Source organism: Barbus barbus (assembly GCF_936440315.1).
Source record: "Barbus barbus genome assembly, chromosome: 28".
Lineage (NCBI taxonomy): Eukaryota > Metazoa > Chordata > Actinopteri > Cypriniformes > Cyprinidae > Barbus > Barbus barbus.
In genome coordinates this window covers 24,581,227-24,596,399 of record NC_136756.1, presented here as the reverse complement: position 1 = coordinate 24,596,399, position 15,173 = coordinate 24,581,227, and the positions used below count along the sequence as shown (strand labels likewise).

The 15,173-nt window shown below is 34.4% G+C and overlaps 1 protein-coding gene across 1 annotated transcript; it reads left to right on the top strand.

The window, feature by feature from the left end:
* The first annotated feature begins 542 nt into the window (after positions 1-542).
* Positions 543-9,245, top strand: fxn (frataxin). Its single transcript, XM_079382116.1, has 6 exons — positions 543-718; positions 2,013-2,093; positions 2,454-2,530; positions 3,040-3,160; positions 7,818-7,915; positions 8,146-9,245. The coding sequence occupies exons 1-6, from the start codon at positions 608-610 to the stop codon at positions 8,282-8,284; spliced, it is 627 nt and encodes a 208-aa protein (XP_079238242.1). The 5' UTR covers positions 543-607; the 3' UTR covers positions 8,285-9,245.
* Positions 9,246-15,173: the final 5,928 nt, after the last annotated feature.

Sequence of the window (15,173 nt, the reverse complement as noted above, 5' to 3'; positions counted from 1 at the left end):
ATAATTAAATGTTAAATAACACAAATGCATCTAATCCCATTTTATTAATCAGTGTCTTTGACCTCTGATGATCCAGTTCAACCAAACTAATAAGCAAACAATAATAGCGCTTCATTGTTTTTTATATCTGAAGAGTGTTGAACCTTCTACTTTACAGACTTGAAATTACTTTTCCTTCAGCCTGAGGTTTATTCATTACACTTTTTGGTGTGAAAGGGCTTTTGCTATAAATAAAAATTCTTATATTAAAAACAATCAAGCCCTGCTCATATTTTAAAAGTAACGCAACACATTACTTTCCATAAAAAGTAGCTAAGTAACGTAATTAGTTACTTTTTGCGGGGAGTAACGCAATATTGTAATGCATTACTTTTAAAAGTAACTTTCCCCAACACTGCCCATAGATAATAATAGTAAAAAATACAATTTGTTTACTTTTCATTCGGACTCAAGTAGGGGGTAGGAGACCTCATCTAAACATTGTATCTCTGTTCACAAAAACTTATTTAAAACAGACTTTTATTTTGTTGGGACTTGTATTTTGAAATGTCGCGAGGACTGTCAAAGCGGCAGGCTGACTAGCTGCAGGCTTGCGTGCTTTTATAAGATGTCAAGGTTAACTAATAAGTGTCTTTCTCTTTATTTACTGAGCTTGAGCTCCACATGGAAATATCACCAACAAGCCTCCAGACTGTCAACAATGAGAAGTGGACTTGAAGTGAGTGAGCTGTAAACAAACGTTTAGCATGACAGGTTATGATGAGACGTGTCTCTTATGACAGACTCTTATTTGCTGTAAAGTTAAATGTCTTTCTCTGTTCTTTTTTATAGAGAACAATTCTATTATATAAGGTCTGGAGAGACTGGCTACCTTTATTTAGGTGCTTAGCATAAAACTTGTGTGCTTACTTGCTTTTATGCTCAATTTTGATGATCTTAATTAGTGTAACGGCTGTCAGAATATCTAGTCTTGATTTGAAAGTCTGTTTTGTTTGTGACTCGTTTGTTTTAGTCAATATTAGGGATGTAACGGTATGAAAATTTCTAATCACGATTATAGTGACCAAAATTATCACGGTTATCAGTATTATCACGGTATTGTTAAAATGTGCTGGAGATGTTCAAAAAGTACCACACATAAATCACTTCACCAAGTTTCATACTTACAAATCAACAAACAGCAAATAAAATGACTTTTTGTTTGCATAATCACTAAAACAATAACATTACCAATGAAGTCTGTATTTTAAATGACAATTTGACTGACAACAGTTTAATAGCATATTCAAATAAATAATGTAAATGTTCAAATAAAGCTTTGAAAAAGTTTAACATAAAGGTAGACCTCACATTTCAGCCTTTAAAGAAAAGGGTTAAGTTAAAATGATAATTGATTAATAAATGATCATATGTATTTTATCTGCTCCATAAATAATTCTATATAGCATATCTGAATTGTTTAAATGTGTAGAATCCACATAAGCTTGTTTTTCATCAACCGGTTAAAATTTACAGCAGGGCATGCAAATTTGGTCCGTTTTTTGGCCAGGCTGAATGTAAATAAATGTCTGTAAATCCAGTCACTGACAGCAGGTGGCGCTTTATACGGAAAAGCTGAATTACAGCTGATTCCCGTGAACTCCGCGAACACTTCCTTTAGGTATTACATGGAGCGAAGATGAAAACAAAATGCCATCAAATCGTTTCTGAAGACAGTCAGAACCTTCAGAGGTACATTCATATAATTAATTAATTGATATATTCAGTTGTATAATTCCCTTAGCACTCTTTTAAAACCTCCCAGCTTTTCCGCCCTGTTTTCACTACTGTGCGCACGTGAGACTGTTACTGAAAACTCTGCTTTATGCCGGACAGTATTTATTTATCACGAGTTGTTCAAATCACGGTAATCGAATACGGTTTTAATGATAAATAAAATATGAAACGGTAATACTAACCGTGGGGAATTTTATCATGATTTATCGTCAAACCGGTAATCGTTACATCCCTAGTCAATATGTGGAGGCAGATTTAGGAGCATTTCTTCAGCTCACACAGTCACAAGGACCTTTGTTTGTGGAGGACATTCACAGGTAAACAACACAGATCTTTTGTGCCTTTTTTACGTTTCAGTAAAAGCTAGAATATTTACATAAAACATGCTAACGTACACTAGAACAGGAAGGGCTTAAGGAATATTGAAAGCATAGGAAAAGTGAAAGCATGAAAAAAATGATCATTAATCCTTCCCTGTTCTGGCTTCTACTGTTTTGAATGATGACCGAAAGCTTGTATTATTGGCACCTCTTATTTCCATCCTATGATCAATCACTCGTATTCATCAACCGTAAGTCACTTTGGAAGAAACTGACTGCTAAATGAATGTGAAAACTAAATCGGGTTTCAAAATGTTGTCTTTCACCCATATTAACTGATATTTAAATATTTTCAAGTGGTTTGATTGGATTCTGAAGAGAAGGGAACTCCATTTAAGCACACCACTTGGAGAAGAAAAGCCACTTCAGTTCAGGTAAATAATTCTCAGTGTAAAGTTTAATTTTGCACTAATCACTGACAGAACACAACATTTTCAATATTCATTTTATATGAATTATTAGACATACCAGTTGTGATTTACCATTATCAGTAACAATATTCCTTGTATTTTTATTATGCAATAAGATATACAGTAATGATTTAGCCTATCATTGTGTTGGTGAGGGTTTGTTTTTTGTAAGTTCGTTGTTCAAATAATTGTAATTTTCTAAGCTGTATTTTTTAGTGTTTAAAAAAATATTTGTTTATATATCAAAAAGTCCCAGAAATGTCAGCCTCCATTTCCCTGCCATCGTAATTTTATTTTTATTGCTTGCATTCAAAAGAAAAAATCTAAATACAAAGTTATTATTACTACAGAAACATACCATATAAACTTATTTTTCTCATTTGTTATTTGCACATTATCATCATATTCACTAGTATTTTGCAATTATTGGAAACTCTTATTTTCTTAACATGCACAGTGATTGTTTTGTATAGCGATCTAACAGAGAGGGAATATGAGAGACTAGCAGATGAGACACTGGATGCATTGGCAGACTATTTTGAAGACCTCACAGATGAGAGCTTCACTGGAATGGAATATGACATTGTCTTCTCTGTAAGTTCACATGTCCATATTCTCAGGTGCTTTCATGTGAAATCCCTGTGGTGCTTTTTAGGGATGTAACGATTACCGGTTTGACGATAAATCATGATAAAATTCCCCACGGTTAGTATTACCGTTTCATATTTTATTTATCATTAAAACCGTATTCGATTACCGTGATTTGAACAACTCGTGATAAATAAATACTGTCCGGCATAAAGCAGAGTTTTCAGTAACAGTCTCACGTGCGCACAGTAGTGAAAACAGGGCGGAAAAGCTGGGAGGTTTTAAAAGAGTGCTAAGGGAATTATACAACTGAATATATCAATTAATTAATTATATGAATGTACCTCTGAAGGTTCTGACTGTCTTCAGAAACGATTTGATGGCATTTTGTTTTCATCTTCGCTCCATGTAATACCTAAAGGAAGTGTTCGCGGAGTTCACGGGAATCAGCTGTAATTCAGCTTTTCCGTATAAAGCGCCACCTGCTGTCAGTGACTGGATTTACAGACATTTATTTACATTCAGCCTGGCCAAAAAACGGACCAAATTTGCATGCCCTGCTGTAAATTTTAACCGGTTGATGAAAAACAAGCTTATGTGGATTCTACACATTTAAACAATTCAGATATGCTATATAGAATTATTTATGGAGCAGATAAAATACATATGATCATTTATTAATCAATTATCATTTTAACTTAACCCTTTTCTTTAAAGGCTGAAATGTGAGGTCTACCTTTATGTTAAACTTTTTCAAAGCTTTATTTGAACATTTACATTATTTATTTGAATATGCTATTAAACTGTTGTCAGTCAAATTGTCATTTAAAATACAGACTTCATTGGTAATGTTATTGTTTTAGTGATTATGCAAACAAAAAGTCATTTTATTTGCTGTTTGTTGATTTGTAAGTATGAAACTTGGTGAAGTGATTTATGTGTGGTACTTTTTGAACATCTCCAGCACATTTTAACAATACCGTGATAATACTGATAACCGTGATAATTTTGGTCACTATAATCGTGATTAGAAATTTTCATACCGTTACATCCCTAGTGCTTTTACATCTCAAACTTATGAAAAGTCTGTTGTGCCTAGATGTCCAGTAGGGGTCAATGTTGGTCTGTGTTAGGCTGTTTGCAACCTATTTATTTGGATGAACCAGAATCTTTAATTAGAAAAAATGTAGAGGTGTAAATTGATTTGAGATATATGACATTATAGTTATTATTCTTAGATCAATTGATATAGACCCTTGCCGTTACAGAAGTAAACAACAATTATAATTGGCAAGATTTAAAAAATGTGAAAATTAAAAAAAAAAAATGCAATAATTATTTAATTAAAAATATTTTTTGGCGTGATTTGGAGTTGTTGTTTCCCATCTTTTCTTGAAGCTACATACTTCACCTGTCATGTAACCCATTTGTCTAAACTTGATATCCCCTGCCTTTTTGTGGAACATTGCAATTAAGTTGTTGCTCTGTAGGGTGAAAAAGGAGTCCTAAAACTTTTATGGTGGTATCTTTTCTCTTCTTTTATAGGAAAAGAGGTTTGTTTGTGTTATTATTGTTGAGTGCTCCTGCACGACTTCTCTTAAGAGTTTACAGCAACAAAAGCCATTTGTGCAGCAGCCTTTGTTGCAGCACCATGCAGAGAAAATGCACGTCTCCTGAAGGATTTATGAAGGCTGTAAACACTCAGAGCTTTTTGCATGTTATTGTAAGACTGGAGTAATGCCACTTTCAATCTTTTCACACATACACACACACACAAACGCAGATATGTTTTTATTCATTCATTTAACAAATATCTTTCTCAAACGCAGTGAATGATTGAGTCCATGCACTCATTTCAGTTTCATTTAAGCATCTGGTGGGTGGCCAGCAAGCCCTGCTGACAGATTGATTGGTCATTCACGCTCCTTGCTCTCCTCTGGCTGGATAAATGTCAGGCGGTGAGGTTCCTGTCAGCTACTTACTCTGAGCGGCCCATCTTTACACCTCTCTAAAGCCTCACATGCAACCAGCAAAAACAGACAGCTGCAGTCGTCCCCTTAAATGGGATTCAGAAAATTCTGTTTTGCACACTGACTCTGTTGCTACAGCTAGGATGATTTAATGATACTGCGTCCCTTTAGATCAAGCATTCGGACAGCTGTGAGCCAAGGTGCAGTTGACAGATTGAGCCATGTTCCCAGTGCTTGGCCTCGATCTGACTGTACACTCACACATATATAAATCATCTTTGTTGCGCTTCTTTCATATACATTTGTTACACATGATTAAACAATCATTTTGTTTAAGAATTCTAAACCAGTGGCATTTTGGCATCAATTTAATTGTAAGAGTTTGTGGTTTAAATGGGATGTTGTGATTTAGGATCATTATCATTCAGTGCTTTGAAAAAGTTAACAAACCCCTTCAGTTTTGGATTTTAAATGTTAGACAGCAGTTATGGGTGTGTGTGTGTGTGTGTGTGTGTGTGTGTGTGTATATATATATATATATGTGTTTATGTGTGTGTGTATTGTTTTATTTAAAGTTGGGAAAAAGCGGACCCATTAATTTATTAAAAACAAAAAAACAATTATGATTCTATATAATAATCAAAGAAAAATCTTGACCAGGGGTGCATCAGGTAATATCAGGCAAAACTATGGGTGCTCCAGAGAGGGAACAAAATATCAAAACTGAAAAGTGGATCCCATTGCAAAATACAAAAAAAACTATTCGCATCCAGGCACTCACCTAGTAAGCAGGGCTCAGCCCTGTCTTAGAATAAAGGCTTTTTACTGTGCTTACTATGCGAGTGCCTCAATGTGAATTTTTTTAATTTAATTTTATTTTATTTTTGTATTTTGCAGCGGGATCCACTTTTCAGATTTTATAATTCTATATAATTCTTTTTTTTATTATTATATTAAATTATTTTATAAATGATAATACAAATACAGGTCCTTTTCAAAAAATTAGCATATTGTGATAAAGTTCATTATTTTCTGTAATGTACTGATAAACATTAGACTTTCATATATTTTAGATTCATTACAACACAACTGAAGTAGTTCAAGCCTTTTATTGTTTTAATATTGATGATTTTGGCATACAGCTCATGAAAACCCAAAATTCCTATCTCAAAAAATTAGCATATCATGAAAAGGTTCTCTAAACGAGCTATTAACCTAATCATCTGAATCAACTAATTAACTCTAAACACCTGCAAAAGATTCCTGAGGCTTTTAAAAACTCCCAGCCTGGTTCATTACTCAAAACCGCAATCATGGGTAAGACTGCCGACCTGACTGCTGTCCAGAAGGCCATCATTGACACCCTCAAGCAAGAGGGTAAGACACAGAAAGAAATTTCTGAACGAATAGGCTGTTCCCAGAGTGCTGTATCAAGGCACCTCAGTGGGAAGTCTGTGGGAAGGAAAAAGTGTGGCAGAAAACGCAGCACAACGAGAAGAGGTGACCGGACCCTGAGGAAAATTGTGGAGAAGGACCGATTCCAGACCTTGGGGGACCTGCGGAAGCAGTGGACTGAGTCTGGAGTAGAAACATCCAGAGCCACCGTGTACAGGCGTGTGCAGGAAATGGGCTACAGGTGCCGCATTCCCCAGGTCAAGCCACTTTTGAACCAGAAACAGCGGCAGAAGCGCCTGACCTGGGCTACAGAGAAGCAGCACTGGAAATTTTGCATGTCATTCGGAAATCAAGGTGCCAGAGTCTGGAGGAAGACTGGGGAGAGGGAAATGCCAAAATGCCTGAAGTCCAGTGTCAAGTACCCACAGTCAGTGATGGTCTGGGGTGCCATGTCAGCTGCTGGTGTTGGTCCACTGTGTTTTATCAAGGGCAGGGGCAATGCAGCTAGCTATCAGGAGATTTTGGAGCACTTCATGCTTCCATCTGCTGAAAAGCTTTATGGAGATGATTTAATTTTTCAGCACGACCTGGCACCTGCTCACAGTGCCAAAACCACTGGTAAATGGTTTACTGACCATGGTATTACTGTGCTCAATTGGCCTGCCAACTCTCCTGACCTGAACCCCATAGAGAATCTGTGGGATATTGTGAAGAGAAAGTTGAGAGACGCAAGACCCAACACTCTGGATGAGCTTAAGGCCGCTATCGAAGCATCCTGGGCCTCCATAACACCTCAGCAGTGCCACAGGCTGATTGCCTCCATGCCACGCCGCATTGAAGCAGTCATTTCTGCAAAAGGATTCCCGACCAAGTATTGAGTGCATAACTGAACATAATTATTTGAAGGTTGACTTTTTTTTTGTATTAAAAACACTTTTCTTTTATTGGTCGGATGAAATATGCTAATTTTTTGAGATAGGAATTTTGGGTTTTCATGAGCTGTATGCCAAAATCATCAATATTAAAACAATAAAAGGCTTGAACTACTTCAGTTGTGTTGTAATGAATCTAAAATATATGAAAGTCTAATGTTTATCAGTACATTACAGAAAATAATGAACTTTATCACAATATGCTAATTTTTTGAAAAGGACCTGTATGTTATAAATATATAAGTATAATTAAAAAAAATCTTTCATCCTTTAGGGTTATTATTCCTGTCAGTGGTGCCTTTTAAATGTTAAAGCCTCAAGACTGAAGCCCCCGTATGATTACATGCGTGTTATATTTCTTAACAGAATGGAGTGCTGACATTGAAAGTGGGCTCTGACCATGGTACATACGTTATCAATAAACAGACACCCAACCGACAGATTTGGCTCTCCTCACCGACAAGGTTAGACACTCAGTTCTTAATGTTCATATGTTATGCTTAACTGTTTAATCAGTTTTAAATAAAACAGAAATCTCAATTTCTTGCTAATATGTAAACTCTTAAGTGCCAGTATTATTTTTTGCCTTTAGAAATGCTAGTTCTTGCATTAAATATTAACAGTATGATATAATGAGAGCAAATATGTTCAGTTTTCAGCTTGATCAGACATTTCTGAATGTTTCCTTTCTCAGCGGGCCGAAACGCTACGATTGGACGGGGGAGCGATGGGTGTACGCTCACGACGGCATGGCATTGCATAATCTACTCTCCAAAGAGTTGTCCGTCATCTTCAAATCAAATATAGACCTGTCACATCTCATCCATTCATGATCAGACCGATGTGAAGAACAGATACTGTTATAGATCCTTTCCACACCAGTTCTCTTGTGACTCTCGTGATCTTTTTGCAAAAACAGTAAAACTATAGCCAGTGCTCAAAAAGACCTTCTGGATTACAATATTGTAATGGTTTATGCCACTTTTTGCATGCAGACCTACAAATACAGCCAAAAAAAGTTCCAAAAACCATCAAATCCCAAACAAGCAGAACTCAGATGAACTGTAGAGATGATTTATTTTTGTCTACATCAAACCTGTACGCAATTATAAGATTAAAACACACTCAGAAAGCAGAAAGTGCTCTCATAATCCCTGTAAACCTGTACCTGGTTAGATTAAAACCAGATTAGAGAGATCACATTTAATGGCTCTTAAACCAGTTGGATAAGACAAATGGACACAGATTGTTTTTTGGAGGCTGTGTTTATCTGCTCGCCTGGCCCTGGTTGAACCAGAGGCTGCTGGCTAGATGCAGGAAAAGAAGGGGATTATGACAGACAGATGGAGAAGTTTTTGCTCTAAAAGCCCCCGGCCAGAGCCTTTATTCGAATATTATCTGTGAATAACGGCATTGCATCTGATCATATTCCTCTGAGCTTTACTGCCACCCTCTGATGATTTAAAAATACCAGCCCAATTTAGCATCAGCCCACCCGTCAGTTAAAGCTGTGTCATTAACTCTGGCGATACAACATAGTCCATCATTACTCCCCAGATGCTCCTTAAGGTATCGCCCATATATCGCAACATTAACTTGACACGCTGTCCATGCAGATGTTAAAATCTGAGATGGATTGCACTGTGGTGATACGTTTGATGTCTTTATTCGGGTTGCATGCGATGAAACAAGGGCACATCTGCTGCCATGCTGATGTCTGATGTACTTGTCCATTGATGCATATGTAAATATAATATGAAATAAATAAATAAATTAGAATGTTGTTTTATTTTCATTGTTGACACATTGTGGTTTATGGCTAATTTTAGCAGTTTAATAATAATAAGTTGTTATAAATGATATAACGTTAGAAATTTGATGCTTAATTTAATTTTGATTCTTAAATCAAAATACATCTTAATAGTTAATAATACTACTACACATACTATATATTTAATGCTAGTATAGTTATATTAATAATATTCATGAAAACATTACTTATATTAACATTATTAAATATTAATAGTAGTAGTATTCATTAGTATTTTTTTATTATTATTTGGATTTATGAAATGTTTAATTTAAGGTGTTTAAGTATAATATTTCATAATTTATAATGTTATAATATTACATTAAACATGTATCAATAATAATGTATAATCATAAATACATGTGAAAAAAATTAGTCATTTCTTTTATTTAAAAAGAAATTTGCAAGAAAATGTTTTAGGATTTTGATTTATGAATTAAATTTAAGTTTTGTATGCGAGTATAATATTTCATAATTTATAATGTTACAATATTACATTAAGTATAATAATAATATCATAAATGCTGAAATAATAATACATAGTCATTATTTAATTTTTAAATGTTATTTTTTTATTTCATTTATTTTGCAAGAAAATGTTTTATGTCAGTATTTTCAGCTTTAAGTTTAATTTCAGGTTTTTAAGAATCATAGAGAGTCTATGTGAAGGGCTGCTTCTCTAACTCCATGCCTGCTCATGTGTTGTAAATGCAAATGACATCAGGGTTACACTTTGATATGAAGATTCGAGACCAATTATTTTGAGATAAGTCTCTCATAGTAATTCAACCAGCTGCTTTTAAATCTTTGAGCTAAAGGGTCCTTTAAGATGCCAGATTATTCCTAGTACTAATGGCACCTAATTATTATACACGCAGCTATTCAATCAGCGCTCACGGCCGATGATAAACGCTTCGAGCATCTTGTCTCTCTTTGTCCAGACATGAATATGCAAATGTCTATTATAGAGCTCGACTCGCAGGCCCAAAAATAGCATGAAGTTTCCATGGGAACATGGATTTATCACTGAACTCTGATGTCAATTGAGTGGTTTTGCTCCAAACAAGCCAAGGAAGTCTGAAAGATTCCCCGAGCTCACGCATGTTTTGGCTGTCATCTCGCACATCACCCTCGGCAGAGCGTTTCTCAGAAGAATGTCGTCTAATGTAATCATTCAGGAATACCATGAAAACATCAAGTTAAAAATACAATGCGACCTGGGAAAATGAACTCGCGTGACCTGTTATGTCAAGCAGCAAAACAACACTTGTCTTATGATGCAGTAATGATATTTTTTAATTGAAGATTTAATGTTGCAAAGAACAAAAAGGAACTGTTTTTCAAATCAGGTGAGTCTTGTCCTTTCTTGTTATTTTACTCAGTTAATACCAAATCCATGAATCAAACAAAAGGCCTGATGCACTTCAGATGACTCAACTGTACCGTGTAGAGATCATGTGGGCTGTTTGCAATTAATTCCACATTAAAAGAAACTGCTTATTTGGAATTTGTTGAATGTTAATTAGCACAAGTTGTTTGAACTTCAGCTCAAAATCTGTAAATCTAATTTCTTGATTATGCAAAGTTATCAAAGGGATTTCTACAATATCCAAATGGTACTGTCGTCTGCGTATGTATGCGTGTTCTCAAAGAAAAAAATCATTTTGACTTTCTTGTGATTGTGATGTTATAAATCAGCTTTTATTTTTCACAGTTGTGATTTAATATCAGAATATATCACATTTTGAGAGTTTAAGATATAGTCAAAATGACAGGAAATATTTCTCAGAATGTGACTGTATTTCACGATTGTCCCTTAAATTTTTGTAATTGTAACTTTTTTTCACACAACTGAGACATTATATCTCAAAATAAGGTGTTCTGATTGAAAACAAAAATTTAACAAAAAGTACAGCTGCTTAAAGTAATAATTCAACTCCTTGATAAAGGACAATGCACACTGAGTCTGAAATTTTCGTATGCGTTTTTCCGTTGTTTTTTTTTCATATTTGTCATCCTTTCCTATTAAAATGCATGTTACGGATGCGAAAACGCAGAAAATCGAACCTGATCCGAATTTTGTTTATGACGGACAAAAGTTTTGGAGGTAGTGTGTAAACGTGATTGACACAACATGAGGTCGTATTTATTTTTCAACGTGCGAAAATTTCGGACGAAAATAAGTGACCATAACTCATAGATGGTGTTGCAAAGAGCCGCCCGCGCCCTGCTTAGTTACTGTTGCTGTGTCCGTCAAGCCATGCCATTCTCACGCAGTGAAAATATATCGCGGTGTGTTCGCGAAGACTGAACAGGCTACTTTAAAACTTTTTTCTTTTTTAAACAAATTCAAACAATAAATACAGTTTGTTGATCTTTAATGTGTCGTGACAGATCGTTGTAGCAAGCGGCACATGAACCGATCATCTTTTTCTCTTTACAAGCTAGCCTATAGCATGAAATAAACATAAATGAACATCAGAAGGTATCTTGTTTCAACCACGGAAAGATGTTGATACACACCATTTTTCAAGTACAGGACCACTGACGTTAATCTACTCTCCTGTCTGGTTTGTTTGTCTGACAAATAGATTTTCCGCTTTGATTGGTCAGCTCACCTGTCAATCTCACGAAGGGTCAGTTGTACTGGACATGATACTGGTTTGTCAGCAGAACACTATAGTGAGGGTAATTTTGAAGTCTTTCAACTCAAGTAACAAGCAAAATGTGTGTTGTATTATATTGATTACGTATTGAATAATCTCAACAGTAAGATAGACCTAACAAGAGCCGCTGTTTCAAGAAAGATAAGGTCCTTCTCAGATTCTGCTTCAGATATTATCTTAAGAAGGTCTCACAAAAGAAGCAAAAAACATTTGTTCTGCTTTGACGATACGAGTGCAATGGAGTCGCTGTCAAAGATAAGAAATTATTCTTTCCGATTTCCAGCGAATGCAGCAATTTGTCTCAATTTTCTTCAGGTTTATGGCAGCACTAGACCCTGCTGTCAAGCTCAAAATATTTTATTCCTCCACAGGCCTCATAGTACAGATACCATTAGTCAATTGGGAGATTTCCGAAAAACATACTGAAAAAAAAAAATTTGACATTAACATTTTTAAGATGCTCAAAAATCTGATTACAGAAATGTGATTAAAAATGCTTTTTAATATATTTTTAAATCATGTGGGTTGCTGACAAATTGAAATTGACATTTTAACAGGTTTTAGTATAAAATGACCAAATATGGGGTAGTGTATGTTAGTGCTGTAACTGGTCACCATTTCCTGTTTTTACCATTTTTAATGAACTTTTTGAATTCCTTTGTTCATTTCACCGGTCCCGAGGCATTAACAACTTTTAGAAAGTGAAAAAAATAAGTGTATATAAGCTCTCAAATAATATTAAGTCATAAATGCATGCAAAATAATAACATTTGCTGTTAAATGTCAATTCAGAAAGCATTTCAGACAGATTATATCAAACCACAGGACATTTCGAATTATGAAGCGATTTTGATTCACCGTTTAAAAAATTTAGACTGCGATATGCTGCATGCACAGAAGTAAATATTAAATATTTAAGTAAATTAAGACAATTCACTGTTCGTATACATATATATATATATATTTTTTTTTTATTCTTCTTCTTTTTTTTTTTTCTAGCCATTAAATTGTATTTTGCATTATTTTTTATTGTTTAAAAATGTCAAACATTTTGTATTATATTTTATAAAATATTTTGTCCCTGCAACAGTGACATTATTTAGCTGTTTCATTGTGTCACTTGCAGCATAATTTAGATGAGGCAGACAACTAATATTTTTGTTTAGTAGACAGTTTTTACCTTTACTTGATTTAAAAATGATTCAGATCAGTCATCAGTTACTCTTGGCAATTGTGAATTTTGGACATGCAAGTAGCTCTGCATAAACCAACACAAATACAGTTCATAGTAGGAGATAAAACATTCTCCTTTCTTAACTAAAATGCATAACAAGCCCATGTTGAGGTCCAGATTAACAATATATTTTCAAGGATCCTCAAGAGATTGCTGTATAAAATTACATGTCATGTTAACTGCCGCTCTGTAGTTTCTGCCTCTTTTCCCGCCGGACATAAAGCATATCAAAGGTGACACTGCACTGACCTTGATATATGAAGCTTAAGCAGCAGCTCTCAATAATAAACACTCCTGTATTAGCTTCAGTCACTTCTCAAGGCTGCAAGGCAATATGGATTCATGGAATGAGAATGAGCTTCCCGGATCTGAAGCTGTTAATATGACATGGCCGAGAGAACATGGTCTGACATGATTTCCTGAGCTTTGTTGACCTATACCAAGGTGATTTTTATGTGGCACCTTTTTGATATTTCAGTTCAGGATTATTGATTGATCTGAATGTGCTGAGACACAAAGAAGTCGAGAGCAAGTGAAACTCTAGTCCAACAAAAAAAATAAAAATTGGCCAATTCATTGTGATAAAGCAAAATTTATAAAGATGTTCCACTCATTTCTGGATGCAAGATTTTTCTGAGCGACAAATGCAGTGTGACTAATTAGTTTGGAGCCGCGGGAAAATTATGTGTAAATGTTTTAATGCAAACAGTACATTATGCACTTTGAAGACAAAGATAAAGAGACAGTAAACTGATAGTTGTTCTGTCTATCATATGATACATGTTTGTTTCTCTACTTTGTATTTTATCTTGTTCTATCTTGTATTTGTATATTGCAGGTCTTTCAAACACACTGTTTGAGTAGATTATTGTGTGCTTGTATTACAGATGATCTTCCGTTTGTGTTTCTCTGACATACGAGAGTGGAGTGAGTCAAATTGTCAGCACCAGAAGGTCAGAGGTGAGATAATGCTGAGTACAACTACTAAAACCCCACTGAAGTCAGGTGAGAAAGAGATGCCACATTTTAGAAGAGCAAAGCATACTACAGCGATCAGTTATCTTAATACACAAGTGAACGGGGAGTGTGACCACTGCACTGGAAAAGACAAACTATGAAGTGTGTGTTTCTGAAGTGCTTGTGCTTTGGATTGTTTTTGTTTTATTTTTTTTATTTTTTTACACAACATATAAATTACAAATTTTTAATTATATTTAGAAATGCACAATATCTTGATACCCTATCAGTTATTGGTGGATATTAGAGATATGCATTTTTTGTGTATCAGTATCAGTTGATATTTGATATTTAATTGTGGATGCTCATTCCCCCCTTTTTAACATTTAGATTATTTGAATTAGTTAATTTTTTAAAACACTATTTTTGTAACACTGACAAATGTAAGTACACTGTAAAAAAAAAAGTTTGGCAAACTTTTAATGCAACCAGCTTCAGCAGATTTTTGAGTTTTCTTAACTCCTTGTTTTAAGTTTATACAACAAAAAGTTGAGAAATTTCCTAAAAAATAAGTTGAGAAACCTCAAAAATCTGCTGAAGCTGTTTGCCTTAATTTTAAGTTGGCTCACCTTTTTTTTTTTTTTTTTTTTTTTTTTTTTTTACAGTGTAGTAACTCTTAAAATGGAAATCAATTTTCATACTGTACCAAATTCACTTTTAGTATTTAAAAAATAAAAAGTATTTGTTATACATTTTATACATTCTATATATATTTATTTATTTATTTATTTATTTTTACTGTACATTACAATGACTGTATTGATTTGAGTGTGTGTGTGTGTGTGTGTGTAATATACAATGATGAAATTGGCCATCTGTTGAAAATGTAGATATAAAAATATTGATAGGTTTATTGGTATTGACTACAAGTGTAATAGTGCATCATTAGTAATATATTAATTAAATCTTTAGAAAATCTCAAGATAAATATAATTTTTTTTCCAGGTGTACATTACAATGTTGTAATGCCAAAATTCCCTTGAAAATTGACTGAT

Bases quoted from the DNA above. Each gene is read 5' to 3' on its own strand.
- fxn (XM_079382116.1), top strand. From the start codon at position 608: ATGTCAAGGTTAACTAATAAGTGTCTTTCTCTTTATTTACTGAGCTTG. The intron at 719-2,012 runs GTGAGTGAGCTG...TTACATCCCTAG, and splicing joins CAATGAGAAGTGGACTTGAA to TCAATATGTGGAGGCAGATT. The intron at 2,094-2,453 runs GTAAACAACACA...AATATTTTCAAG, and splicing joins TTTGTGGAGGACATTCACAG to TGGTTTGATTGGATTCTGAA.